The sequence below is a fragment of the Lolium rigidum genome, chromosome 5, assembly GCF_022539505.1.
Source record: "Lolium rigidum isolate FL_2022 chromosome 5, APGP_CSIRO_Lrig_0.1, whole genome shotgun sequence".
NCBI classification, from domain to species: domain Eukaryota; kingdom Viridiplantae; phylum Streptophyta; class Magnoliopsida; order Poales; family Poaceae; genus Lolium; species Lolium rigidum.
Window position 1 is genome coordinate 144,586,934 of NC_061512.1, and position 13,716 is coordinate 144,600,649.

The following is a 13,716-nucleotide window of genomic DNA, read 5'->3' on the forward strand; positions in this document are numbered from 1 at the left end:
CGCCTCCTCTCCCTCTGTTTCTATTTATATGCACAAGGACTTGAGGTACAAGTCAAGATTGCAAGTATTGTTACACAAGAAATATCCCTAACTAATCTTGGTTAGCCGCACGGGAGGATGTCTCCCTAACAGCATCGACATAATTCGCCAGAGAAACAATTATACAAATCGGATGCGAGACATAATTCGCCAGAGAAACAATTATACAAATCGGATGCGAACGCTTTCGTTATCTTGAAACATGCGTTTCTAACTCAGTGGAACTATTTAAAAAATCAACCTGATGTAGAAGTATCAATAAAAGATAATTTTTGTTGTTGATCTCATTGATAATTGAGGGGCTTATATACCTCAGACTCCATCAAAGACGGTTTACAAGGTTGGGACAATGCAAGTCTCTCGGCTTAAGGCGGCAGGACAAGTCCTAACTGCTAACAATTATGCTAATTCTAACGGTAACTATTCATAACACAGGCGGCCTTCACCTCTGTAGCGGACTCCGTGGGATACTCGGCGCCCTGCATCATGTTTGTGAGCGTAAGTAAAACTAGGTGTGGAATCATGAACGATGCATGTCTAATCAAATCGAAGAGGAAACTAAACCAAGAAACGAGATTATAGGAATTAGCCCTCCGCTTGTGCTTGGCGTCGTAGGTACTTACCGGGCTGTTGGCGTTGTAGCGTTTGAGGAGGCAGCAGATGCAGTCGGCGTAGGACTGTCTGGCACAGAAGACCAAACAGAAAACAAAGAGACGCAGGCACTTGCCACAATAAATGAAGAGGCGTAGGAGGTCTCCTGTGACTGTGACAGGGGAGGCGGAGGTGCTTCCTGTTCCTGAGGCCGGCGGGAGGGGCAGGGGAAGAGAACCAGGATCCCATCGATGGGTACTCGATCGATCTCTACCCTAGGTATGTACGTCTTCGCAGGCGTCAATTTATATAGGAGGTCTAGGCGAGGCGGCCGTGCTCGCGGAAAAGCGTGGTGGCGCGCTCTCGATCGCCCAGGTCCAATTAATCCAACCTTTTTTAGAACTCGCGGGAACTCCACGTGTCATTCCATTAAGCATGAGAAGAAGTTAAGTTATGTTACAAGAACGTTAGGGCTTTGCGCCGAAAACCACATGTGATCGACGTCGCAGGAGCACCCGCGGCACTCCACACACATCTGAAAGTGCAGGACTATCCTCGCACTAACCCAATTTAGATGTAGTTTTTTCCCACGATCATTTTGATATATTATACGTTTTTTTCTGACTTCGTATGCAATCAGAAAAGCCACGATCATTTTACCATTTTCTAAATTTCTTTTGCAAAAAATTGAAATTAAAATGTATTAATTTCCCCTAATAGTAGGTTGCGTAACATACATGAATCTCAAAAGATTTTATTTTAAGAATTTTCTATCATTTTCTTTTGTATTTTACAAAGCTAAAAGAGGCGATATGGGGGAGAGGGGGGGGGGGGGGGGGGGGGGGGGGGGGAGGTGTGTGGGAAGCCAAAAAATCAAGAATTTCGGATGTCCCAGTTGGTAAAGCGAACCAAGACTAAAGGTCTACCCTTTAGTTTCCCGGAGGCAGCTTGCCGCCATCTTTTTAATCCCGGTTCGTAATACCAACCAAAACTAAAGGTTCCAAAAAAATCGGAACTAAAGGCTTTCTAGGTTGAACCGGGACCAATATCATCCAGGGTGCTAGACGAAAGCCTTGTTTTCTACTGTGCATGGACTCAGCCCAGTACCCCAATCCCTAATGAGCAAACGAACCCCACAAAATATTTCTAGTTGTCGCCCTCAAATACACTCACTTCTTGTTTAGATGATCATTTTCATCTTTGCTTGCAACTGCAAAATGTATACCTATTTTTCTTTTTGTATAGGATGGGCTCTTTGAGTTCCCCAGTTCGATTGACTGCTCAGATGTTGAGGTTTAAGGAATCCTTGAGGGTTCTGTTATGTTTCCTGAGGGTCCGTCTATGTAAACACTTGTCAGAAGAATTGAAGGGGTTTAAGCCATTCGCTTGCCACTTCATTTTAGGCATAAAGAGTGGTTGGTGCGTTGACGAGAGAAGTTATGTGGATGGCACACGGTGGAGAGCACGGAGGAGCTCTGGACCATGGCGGGGAAGTTATGTGGATGGCACACGGTGGAGAGCGCGGAGGAGCTCTGGACCATGGCGGGGAAGGCAGCAGGAGTTTGAGCGGGGTGGCGCGTCGGCGCGGCCTGGTGGCGGAGAAGAAAGTTCCCGGCTTGGAGGCGACGACGCGGAGGATGCCCGTCCAGGAAGGAGTTTATGGCGCATCGGCCAGCCGCTTGCTCGTCACGAGCATGGAGGTGCCACCCTCGGTCGTGCCGGCGTGGAGGTTGGAGATCAAGGCAGGCCCGATCTGGGCCTTCACGAGACCGATTGGGCTTTCAGGGTTGGGTCGTCCACGGCTGAAACCTGGAGCGGGTGTACACCGGTGTGGATGGTCCTGCCCTTGCCGGAGGAGGTGGGAGGTTGCAGTTCTTCGTCAGGTTTGGAGGTGGAGTGGCTGCGTTTCTATCAGTAGTGTGTGGTGTCGGAGGACCATGGCTTTGCGGCTACAACGGTGGGTGCTGCGGTGGCAGCGGTGTGAGTCTACAAGACGGTGCTGCCCCAACCCTTCGAGGTGTGGGACTGGTGACGACCTGGATGAAAGTCCTGCTTGGCAGCTGCCGAGCAGGCGGCGACGACGCCTGTGGGTGTCGGATCCTTCGGTGGAGGCGTCGCCGAGGTGCGTCACCATCTTCCTCACTCTCTTGGAGTTGGTAGGGGCCTACGGGTGAAAGCCTAGATTCGGAGTAGGATCGACACGATGGCGGTGTCCTCGACATCGTCTCTCCGTTGGGAGCATCGTGTTTGGAGACACATCATGGAGGTTCTTCATTGCGCTCCTCCGGTGTTACCGCTGTCCAAGCTCGAGATGCAGCGGCGCAATGCACGTCGTCGGCGGCAAGTCCAAGACGGTGTCTTCCTCGAGGTTCTTCAAGTTCCGCCATCCCCTTGCCACTTCATTTTAGGCATAAAGAGTGGATGGTTCGTTGACGAGAGAAGTTATGTGGAAGGGGTTGTTCTTTGGAGGTGTCCAGCGTCGGTCGAAACGCGGCGATGTTTCTCAGTTTTGGGCAGGCTCTTTTGCTTTGTAGTTGTGTTGTCGTGGTGGCTATCTTCGGACTAGCTTGTGTGTGGAGTTCTTGCTATGCTCGTTGTTCGCAGCGAGTTAAAGCATATCTTGTACTTGCATATCTGATTTCTATAAAAATATGGTACGTTTTTAGCGTACTCTCGAAAAAAAAAAGATAATTGAAGGACCTATTGCGGTAAGAAAGTACCAGGAGCTGCTTAGCAAATAAAATCCATCGTTGTCGGTTATTACCGTTCTGTTAACAAGTTAACATAGCTTTGAGTTTCTTCTGCTAGTTGCCTAGTTACATAAATCATCAGTAACAGTCCAGTTTAGGATCACATGGATTCTTGAAATGGACCATACAATTGAAAACTATATTAGGCCATCATTAGATGATAAATATTCTTACTCAATATTTGAACACATGAACCAACTTTAGGTTATACTGAAGGTCGTACAATGCACATCAAAAAACAATTAGTATCACAATAAGCAATAATCTGGCATTCCTACCTGAGCAGCAATGCTATAGTTAATCTTGCAGTAAGTCTTTGGTACAGGAAATTAAACTTTGCCTGGGAGCATACATGCAAAAGATTTCTGAGCACAGTTTCACATGGTTTAATCTGCTCCGTGGAACACTATGTTGAGCCTAACAATGTATGCTGATTGCCCTGTTATCTCTCATACAGAGCGTATTAGCTCGGATCTCACGAGTGCGTACCATAAGCTAAACAGTCTTGCACGCACTACATGAAATCCTATGTAAAATGTATCAAGTTGTAAAATATTATACAATCAACCGTCGTACCCCACTCTCTCCTTTTGCAATCTAAATCTGAACTCTAATGAATTCTATTCTCGAAGCCAAAACAACTAGTCTGAAGCATGCCCTACCACCTGAAGATCCTACGCACGGTGTCGAGGAGACGGCGCCACAAGCTCACCCGGAGCTCCGTCGCGTCCAGTGGCTCCACGTGAACCTCGACGAAGTTAGAGAAGGCCTTGCCCAGAATCCAGCTCTCTGCTACGCCGACTTGGTTATCAACCACCAAAACGTGGAGCTCGTGGGTCTCGGTCTGGTCGTGCGGGCGGGTGTCGGACCTGTCGTGCCGGGGCTGGTGCCGCCGGCGCCCCTGGTGAGGCTGGGCAGTCGGCTTGGGCCAGAAGCGGTATCCTGCACATACCACACAGTGACGACCTCCACCTCTATATCCTCTTGGGATTCCTCGATACACCCGATCCTCCGGCCCTGGAGCATTGTAGTCATCATCCACAATAATTCCTCCCAAAAGTGGCCCCTCCGTGCGGATCAATTTTGCTATTTTGTCCTCTGAAATTGGGTGCCGGCCAGTGTTCTTGTGGACCTTCCACCTCTTCACCTGGAGTCTGCAGGGCTTCCAACCAGGCACGCCAGGCACTGCAGACCCTCCAGCCTGCTGGATCACCTGCAATACTCTCTCCTTATTCGCACCACATCTAGGGGTCCACACGCGGCGCTCCACGCAGAGATTCTTCAAGTCTTGCGCCGTTTGGGCTGAGATGCTGTAAGGAAAAGTTTTGAATCCGTGTCGCCTCTCAAAATCCAATCGGTGACGGGCCTCCAGGCAGACCAGGGTGCCGCAGATCGAACAGGTACCTGAAATTTGACAATGTAGGAGTGCATTGTTGTCAGCAGCCGGCAAGAACACCTTACGCACGCACAAGATCTCTACTACTCACCATCGTCCTGCTCGAGAACATTTCGTATGACTCGATCCCAGTACCAGGCGCCCCCCACATCCACTGGGTATCCCATCAGCTTGTACACCCACTTGCCGAGTTCGTACACCCAATACATTGGCCCCAGTTTAATCGCAAGCCTGAGCCGCGCCATGAAGACGTCGCGAGAAGCATAGGCCATGAAAACGTCCGCGGCTGCCATCTTGGCGCCACCCGCTCCAACGACGACGCAACCCTCAGCTGAAGAAGAACAATAGCAACAGTTTCACTAAATTCCATCCTCCTGACACTAGACTGTAGTAAATTCGATGCACGCTAGCTAACCTGTAAATTCCATGTAGTGCCAACAGTTTCAGCCCAAGAGCTAGCAGTTTCAACCAATCTTTCCATCCATCAAAATTAGAATGTAGTAGAACTATTGAATTCATTCTACACATTCCTGCTCCCCAGAGACTTCAGATTCCCAACATTCATTCCTTACACGCAAAACCAGTGGGGATTTTGGAGGGGAGTCTCACCTTGAGTCCCGATCAGTCTCCGGCCTGCTCGGTCCTCGGCACCATCTCCCCTGCCGGCGTCGGCCTCGGCCGACCGGACGTCCCCTGCACGCTGCAGCAGAGCGCCTTCCAGGTCCTTGACGCCATCGCCCACGCAGACATCGCCGGGGAGCCGCCGCCCCACGCACACACAGCAGCTGCCTCGCAGGTCGTCCTCGCCTACACGCATCCCCGGCGAGCGCCCATTGCAGGGGAGAGGGCTCTGCAGAGTAGCAAGAAACGTGATGAAGAAGAAATCAAGAAACGTTCGGCTGCAAAGAAAGTCGTCAAAATGGCCAACGGCCGAATCCAAGAATCGGGTAACTCACCGCAGTACCACCCGCCTCCGGCTCCGGCCCATCCAGCGAAGCTCTCCCCGTCGGCGTCGGCGGCGAGGAGTGCGGGGCTCCACAACCACGCCTCGACGTGCTCCCGCGGCGCCGGCGCGGCCGTCGTGGCGAGGATGGAGTCTTAGGCCGGGCCGCACGGCGCTGGCGGAGGGTGGCGCCCTCCCGTTCCTCCTCGGCGGCGAGGTGTGCGCGGCTCCGCGGCAACGCCTCGTCGTGGTCGCCCGGCGCCGGCGCCGGCGCGGTGGCGAGGAGGGAAGCGTCGGCGGAGAAGAGGTAGTCGCCGCGGTGGAAAGGCGCCGCGTCCTGCGACGCCCGCCGCTGGCGGAGGGTGGCTTCCTCGGCGGACACATTGGCCGCGGCGTTTCCGACGCTGAAAGCGGCGTCGTGGATGGGCTCACGGAGAGGGCTCTCGCCGGCGTGCACGCGGTTGAGGGGCTCCACCTCCATTGGAGCTGGAGACTTTGGGGACGAGGTGGCGGTGGGTTTGTTTCTTTATTTTCTTGATGATGATTGATCTCCGGCGGCGGAGATGCGTGCCAGTTTCTTGGTTTCTGACACGAGGGAGAGGATTTTTTTTTCTTTTTCTTTTCCGGGCAGAGTATTTATTAATACAGAAAATGTGGTACAAAGTCCCTTTTAATCTCAGACATACAAATGCACTTTGCACAAAAAAAAAAATCAACACACCATTTCGTATGACAACTTCTGACATCTTACCAGAATTACAAGCTGGCTTTCAATCTTGCCATGACCGTGCCCCAAAACTTCATAGTTAGCCAATAAAATGTGGATATATCCAATAGTGTGGCGTTATAGAGGCCGAGCTACATGTAGCTCTTTATTTTCAAAGACTCAAAATTCGTATTTCAAAGTTTCAAAATAATCTAAAACAAAATCCTAGAGATAGCCAATGATGTATGCTACAATTGGGCAAAATCTCAATGCAAACAGATTTGTATTATAGGCTACATGTTGACAAAATTAGTAGTCTTGAAATATGTACTATTCACTATAAAAAAATCATAATTTGTCATTTTTTGTGTAGCCTAGAATATAAAGTAGTTTGCATTGAGATTTTAAACCATTGTAGTATATATCATTGGCTATCTCTAGAATTTCGATTTGGATTTTTTGAAATTTTGAAATACAAATTCTAAGTAAAGGGCTACGTGTAGCTCCGCCTCCATTTGAAGTTTTCCATATATCCAGTGATTATCATTGATAGTAAACAATGTAACCAGTAAAGTACATTTCGGAAACGCTCCAGGTAGAAAGAGCAAACCGTCTACAGTTGAACTCATAACAACAATAACCAAAAAAATGGAACCACTGTGCTGCAATAAACTTACAGCGCTAGTAGTACCAAAATGACTTCTCCTGGTGTAGCTTCCGTGGTTGTGATCTTCAGCAGAACATCACAGTAGGACCAACCACACTCTTCCGTTACTTGTTAGGAGACTTCAGAACCTCCCAGCTCAGCCGCATGTGTACCGGCAACGGAGCAACGAAGCTGAGCTTCTCGAGACCCGAGAAATCACGATCCGCGTCCTCTGACTGCAACCCTTGGACAGCGGCCGAGATATCAGGGAGCATCATCTGCTTGCAGTGTAGATGCAGCTGAGGCTGCTCCTCCGCGACGCTTCCGCCACCCTGGACAAGGCCAAAGGGAAGCCTCCGTCTCCTGAGCAGCTCCCTGTCGACGGTTCGCGGAACAGGGAGAGGCGCCCAGTTCTGGTGCGCTTGGCGTCCGTACTTGTAGTCCCCAACGATCGGTGTTCCAAGAACCTCCGCACAGTGGACTCGGAGCTGGGCGGGTTCCAGCAGAAAAAAGAGCAAGTTTTCTAGCGGTGAGTGTTGTTCTGACGACGCTTTGCAAACAAAAATAGAGATAAACGTCTGCCTAGGAAATTTACCTGATGCTTTCTTCCGGTAAGGGGAAACAATTCTAACCAAGTGAACCCTACAATCATTAGCAAACCCAAATGTTTTTATAGATACGATGACAGTTAACACCCAAGTGGTTCAAAGCTACAAGTAGTTTGTAATGGAATTATTGTACTACGTGTCTTTTACTTCTTTCGTACTCAATGCACTCTTATTCAAATATTGTGTTACTTTGCTTGCTGGATACTGATGATTTACCAAACACAGCTTAATCAAACACCTAGTACTTTGGTTGCTGAACCTATAAGCTATGATTACTATCATTATTCAGGACAACCTAAAGATGTAATACTATCATCAATAGAGTCAGATGAATTTTTCATTTTTACCTATATATTACATGTTACTCTGGTTTTCATTAACTGAATTCTTTTTGCGCATAGCATTTGGCAGTTGATTGATTTTTTTCTAAGCGCAATGTGATGCTATTACTATTTATACAGTATCACGAGGCATGGGAACTGCAAAATTTATCTCATGCATCTAGTTCTAATAAAAAAAATCTATAATGGCAAAAAAAAGTAGTTATATTAAAATATGTGCGATGTTGAAACTTTAATCTGGGCATAGTTGTCTATTCATTCCCAGTTTCATAAATCTGTATGTGACATGTATTGTTTGACATTCTTATGTTACTGGTCAAACTGATGCATTATGCTACTGAAAAATCATATTGTATGTTTAGAATAAATTGCTATCTTGACATATAACTGCTACCAGTCTTTCATTTTGTCAGAAAAGTAATGTTTATTTTTCAACACTTGACAGACAAGATTATTGTTTGCAAACCTTGGGGGCAAGATTCAATCACTCTGTACTCTGTCAAAGCATCCTGAACAGAAGTAGTATTTGGACCAGCTCTAACTGTCAGACGTTCAGACTTGCCGTCTTGTAATAAAACCTGTAAAAGCCAGACCTCCATAAGATAGTACTCTATCCATTAATTTTTACAAGGCGCCCATGCATTTTAAGATAAAGCCTTCTAATTTTGAACAACAATTTCTCCAGCAATGTATAGGTTTCCTGATACAAAAGGTGTACCATGAGATTTGTATTTTACAGTACTTCAGAGGTAGTCATGATTTTGCAGTTTTAAACCAATATATAGGAAAAAGTCCACCTGACCTCCTGAGGTTTGGGACCGAGGCAAAAACTCGCTGAACTTTAAACCAGGTAGCCAGCCCCCAAATTGTCAAAAAAAAAAAAGGTAACCAGCCCCCAAATTATTCATTACTGTTCAAATAAAACCCTGAGGTGGTTATGGAGGGTGGTATTGCATACATGGCATGAATCAGCAAATGAATAGGCCCAGATATCAATAAGTCTCTTATCCTTCTCCACTTCTTCCACAATCTTGGCTTCCCTGGAACACATTAGCCAGCACAGCAGCGACACCGGTGGAGGAGCAATGGTGGTAAGGCTCATGTACGGATCTGGTAGAGGTAATTGCAAGGACTTAATCTGTGGTTGAGTTGGACCCGGAGGTCACCAGAGCAGCATCCCCGATGAGCTCAAGGGGCAACGGATGACCATGTTTGGAGAAGAGCATGCTAGGGTTCCCTGTCCTGCATTTCCATGTGCGCTAGTGTTTATTCAGTATGTTTTGTCATCACCACCAAATGAGCCACGTCTAGACCATACAACACCCTGAAACCACCTCAAGGGGTTATTCGAATGGTGTTGAATAGCTTAGGGCTGGCTATCTGGTTGTGCAGGGGGCTATGTTGACTTGACTCTAAACCTCAGGGGTAAAGTGTAATTTTTTCCAGTAATAATACATTATACAAAGAATTAATGGTCAAAGCTCAATTTACAAAACATGCCAAGCTAAACCATAATTTATACAGACAAGTACCACTGATGCTCAAGCTACTAGATGAACAAACAACATGGGAAATATGAAGAGTTCAGAGAATGAGATGGATCAAGATTCAAGACAAAGTGACAGAGGAAAATCCGACTTCCTGACCGAGGAGATTGCCCCATACTCACATACCTGATCGCAGTCTCCCACCTACACTAAGCGTTTGGCATATACCCACAAGTGTATTCAAATTTTAGAATTAACAAGAAGGGGACTATATGCTCAATTAGTTTTGTATTATTAAAATAAAACACCAATTTATATCTTAGCTTATGGAAGAAAAAAGTCCCCTTCTTGTAAAGTAAACATATAATGTATCTGAACTGAATTTAGGGTTTTATTTCTGACTACATCTCTTGTCAATGAAGCTGCACGTTTCAAAACTATAAAGAAAATGAATGCTAAATAGAAACAGCAAGGGAACGGCAACACATATTCTTACGAACCTTCGCAAGTGGGGCCGACAGTAAACCCTTGGGATGTCTAGGTGTTCCTATCACAAGTGCAACATATTTTCTTTGCAATACTTGTTGAGTACCCTTCACAGAAAAGATATGGGTATCAAGATAAGTATATGAATAACTGTGCAGCTGCATAATATATAATATGGTGCGAAATTCAATAGAAACATTGAGAAACACAGTAAAAGCTACACTAAACTTACATCAGCTAAAGCATCAGCAGTTTTCTCACGAAATATAGCATGCAAAATGGAAGCGCTAAGTTGAGTTCTACCCAGAACAAGGACACCACTGCAATCCCTATCAAGCCTGTGGACCTGATGAAGTACATAAGAGCATCAATAAACATGCAACAAATGCACAAATTAACACAAACAAATTGTTTCTTCAAATATAGCAACGCCATGCTAAACTTGCACAGGTACTACAAATGGAAAGAGATCTTGACTAATTATACATACATAGTATCTTACTTATCGAAAGTCTATACTACGCATAGTCTTCATTTGCATGATAAAATAAACATAAACTGCTAACACATAATTAAAAGTTTATTAGGTTGAATCAGAATGGAATGTTCGCTTAATTGAGATGGTCTACCTTGGTATATTTAATATCCAATCCTCCCATGTTCTTCTAAATGAAATAGTTTAGCAAGCACAACACTACCAAAACCATTATCTTCTCAGAATGCTTAGGCTATGTCTTTCTACTCTTAATTTTTCTATAGCAATGATAGGTGATTCTATACTCTCTCGGGAAGTAATTTTTTTTAATCAAGGATACAACAGGTTTGTGCAATACTTCAATGTTTACAGCTTCTGCTACAATTAGCAACTGAAATGTACTGAACTCACCAGGCGAGGTGCATCAGAAGAATTTTCTTCAAACATCGGGGCTAATACATCTATACTGTTTTTAATGCCAACACCACCCTACAAATAGAGAAAAGAAAAGCTTTATTAAGCATCAAAAGTCTTATGAAACTTTAGGAAATAAATACGCCAGCATAAAGTTACCTACTTGCACCGGCATTCCATGAGGCTTGTTGACCACAATGATGGCTTCATCCTGAAGGAATTCCAAAGAGCATAGGAATTATTTTAGAATCCAAACAAATTAAAATATTCTTTTGCAGATAATATAGATCAAAACCTTGTGAATCTCAAGGCTACGCAAAAACTCAATCTCATTCCTGTTATCAAATTTCCTGGTCTTCTCAGCAACAGAAGATTCTTGAATATTAACAGGTAGAAAAAGGGTATCGCCAGGCACTAGGTGATCTTTCGCCGAAACCTTCAAAAATGGAAACAGAAGTCATGTACTGCCACTCTTCCAAAGAGCACACCATACCAGTAAAAATATGCGCTCTTGAATCCAATGGCATAGAATCAACTAGAATTTACAGTGCTATACAATCTCATACTACATTCTACATCGGTAACAAGTTTGTATTCTGCAGTAATCAAACCAAAACACAACACGTATGTTAAGGATGCAGTGTTATGAATCAGACCTTGTAGTATGAGACAAATATGGCATGGCTGCATGGAGAAATACTGGAAAGACACTATCACATAAATGATGAATGCAGGGGCAAAAATAAATAAATAACGCTCAGCAAATCCCTCATATTTATCCGAGCTAGACCACACACATACAACAAAGAGTATGAACGATATATTTGTAGTTCCATAGACAGAATTATGAATGAGAATGACTCATAGTTGGGTTTTCAATTTTGTTACGTGTAATTATCTGGTCATGCCAACTAAAGTGGTTATACTGCATCTTAGAAACTACTAATAACAAGTTATAGAGGTTTTCAGTTAAGTCGTGAATAATAGGTGATGTTGAAATATATTATCTCGCTCGAAATTTCAGTCAATAGCATTATTTGTGTATTTAAAGTATGATGTATGGTGAATTACAAACGATACAGAACATATGTTTCTAATTAAAACTGCCAAGAATTTCTAATCCACGCATGCTATTCATTACCCTTTTCAACCGGAATTGCTCAGCGCTAGCATCTGCGGAAGATGTCTCGGCCATCACAGCATTCTTCTTAACCTGCCAGCCAGAAAACACAATTAATATCTTCTTAGAAAAAGTTCAAACTTCACGTACTCGTGGAGAAAAACATGTGAGATTACAGAAGTCGTTAAAAGTAAATAAAATACTCCGTAATAAAACTTCATTAGGTTTTTCATAGTAAGAGGAAGCAATTCAATGGCACATTTGGTCGAGCACGTGGCATGCACCTTGCGGAGGCGGAAGAGTTTCTGCACCAGCGAGGCCGGCAGCTGGGGGCAGCACCGCCTGACCCACTTGATAGCGGTGGAGTTGGAGCCCTCTTCTTTTTCATCTCCTCCTTCCCCTCGAAAGATGGCTCTCGCCGCGGCGGCGGCATCGACCGGCGCGAACGGTGGGAGCTCCATCCATCGGTTCTTGTTCCCCTTGTCCGGCCCTCCGCTCTCCTCGCCGACAGTATCTAGAGCGTCCTGCCTCGCAGCTGCGGTGGTTAGGCCGGCGTACGGTTGCTGCAGCCTTGGCACCGCGCCGCCGGCCGCCTGCCTTCGGAGTAAGAGGAGCGCCGCCATTCTCGTCGTCATATGGAATACTTTTTTTTGGCACCTCCTTGTCTTTGGGATGGAGCGTCCGTAGCCGTTGGATCCATTTATACACGGGACATTTTTTTTTTTGCGAATTCAGAGAGCTTTATTACTTACTCGACAGGATTACAATCACTCGATAGAGTGTCACTAAGAAAACCTGGGTTATAATTAATCCACAGGCATCTCCTCCTATCAACGCTAGCTTGTTTAGCACAAAGATGAGCAGCTTGAATTGCTTCACGCCCAATAAAAGAAATACTACAACTATTAAAAGCTCTCTTGATCTCTCTAATATATCTTGACAGATTGCCATAATCTCAGATCTATCATCAGCTTCATCACAAAGGCGTACACCTCTTTAAACACATGAAGATGAAACCTTTGGAATGTAACGGAAATCCATAATTTTTACAAAAAATATGTACAATAAGAGTGAATTCCACTTTTTACCACAGTTAAGCATTTATGACATTAACCAAGTGAAAAATTTGTTTGGATTACCCATTTTGAAAGTTTTTGGACCCTTGTTTTGTCATGGGTGCCTTTTAGCGAAGGTGTGAGGTGGTGATGGGGCTTCAAAAATGTCGGAACGACAACGTGGAATGGAGGAGTTGGATAAGATAAGTCTAGACCTGATTGTCAATGAAGATCTTCAATCTTTAGACATTTTGTCGCACCACATGACGTAACATGCTGGTCCTATCTAACGAAAGCAAGCAAAATGCTAAAGTAGGGTAAAACTGTGTTTAGAGTCTCCTGAATGGGATATTTCGGTATAAATTCCACTAAATGGAGAGTGGATAAAAAATGGAATTCAATCGTAGAATAATGATCGAGCTACATATTCTCTCTATAAAAGATATCTAGGATACTCTCAGGAGGAAAAATGTCGACACAAGTGATCATTGCACACATGCGCAAGCTTATATACAATTTCATGATACATTCTTTGTATATATGATTTCACAATATTTTTTTTCATAGAACTCACTTTAGGGTATGTAGTACTTAATAATGAAGTATATTAAAAAAATATAAAGAGGTATATATACATACATAGTAGTATTTCAATCGTA

At 44.9% G+C, this 13,716-nt stretch overlaps 2 protein-coding genes across 2 annotated transcripts; both read right to left on the bottom strand.

Annotated features, from left to right (window-relative positions):
* Positions 1–449: 449 nt before the first annotated feature.
* LOC124656514 lies at positions 450–5,395 on the bottom strand. The gene is made up of 6 exons (XM_047195241.1): positions 5,192–5,395; positions 4,868–5,107; positions 4,093–4,784; positions 3,659–3,720; positions 663–720; positions 450–518 (listed from the first exon to the last, which is right to left on the bottom strand). Exons 1-6 carry the CDS (start codon positions 5,202–5,204, stop codon positions 450–452), a joined length of 1,134 nt encoding a protein of 377 aa, XP_047051197.1. The 5' UTR covers positions 5,205–5,395.
* Positions 5,396–7,041: 1,646 nt separating this feature from the next.
* LOC124654510 (RNA pseudouridine synthase 4, mitochondrial-like) lies at positions 7,042–12,637 on the bottom strand. The gene is made up of 10 exons (XM_047193511.1): positions 12,287–12,637; positions 12,024–12,095; positions 11,178–11,318; positions 11,046–11,093; positions 10,880–10,957; positions 10,226–10,339; positions 10,008–10,100; positions 8,487–8,598; positions 7,667–7,713; positions 7,042–7,559 (listed from the first exon to the last, which is right to left on the bottom strand). The coding sequence occupies exons 1-10, from the start codon at positions 12,635–12,637 to the stop codon at positions 7,197–7,199; spliced, it is 1,419 nt and encodes a 472-aa protein (XP_047049467.1). The 3' UTR covers positions 7,042–7,196.
* Positions 12,638–13,716: the final 1,079 nt, after the last annotated feature.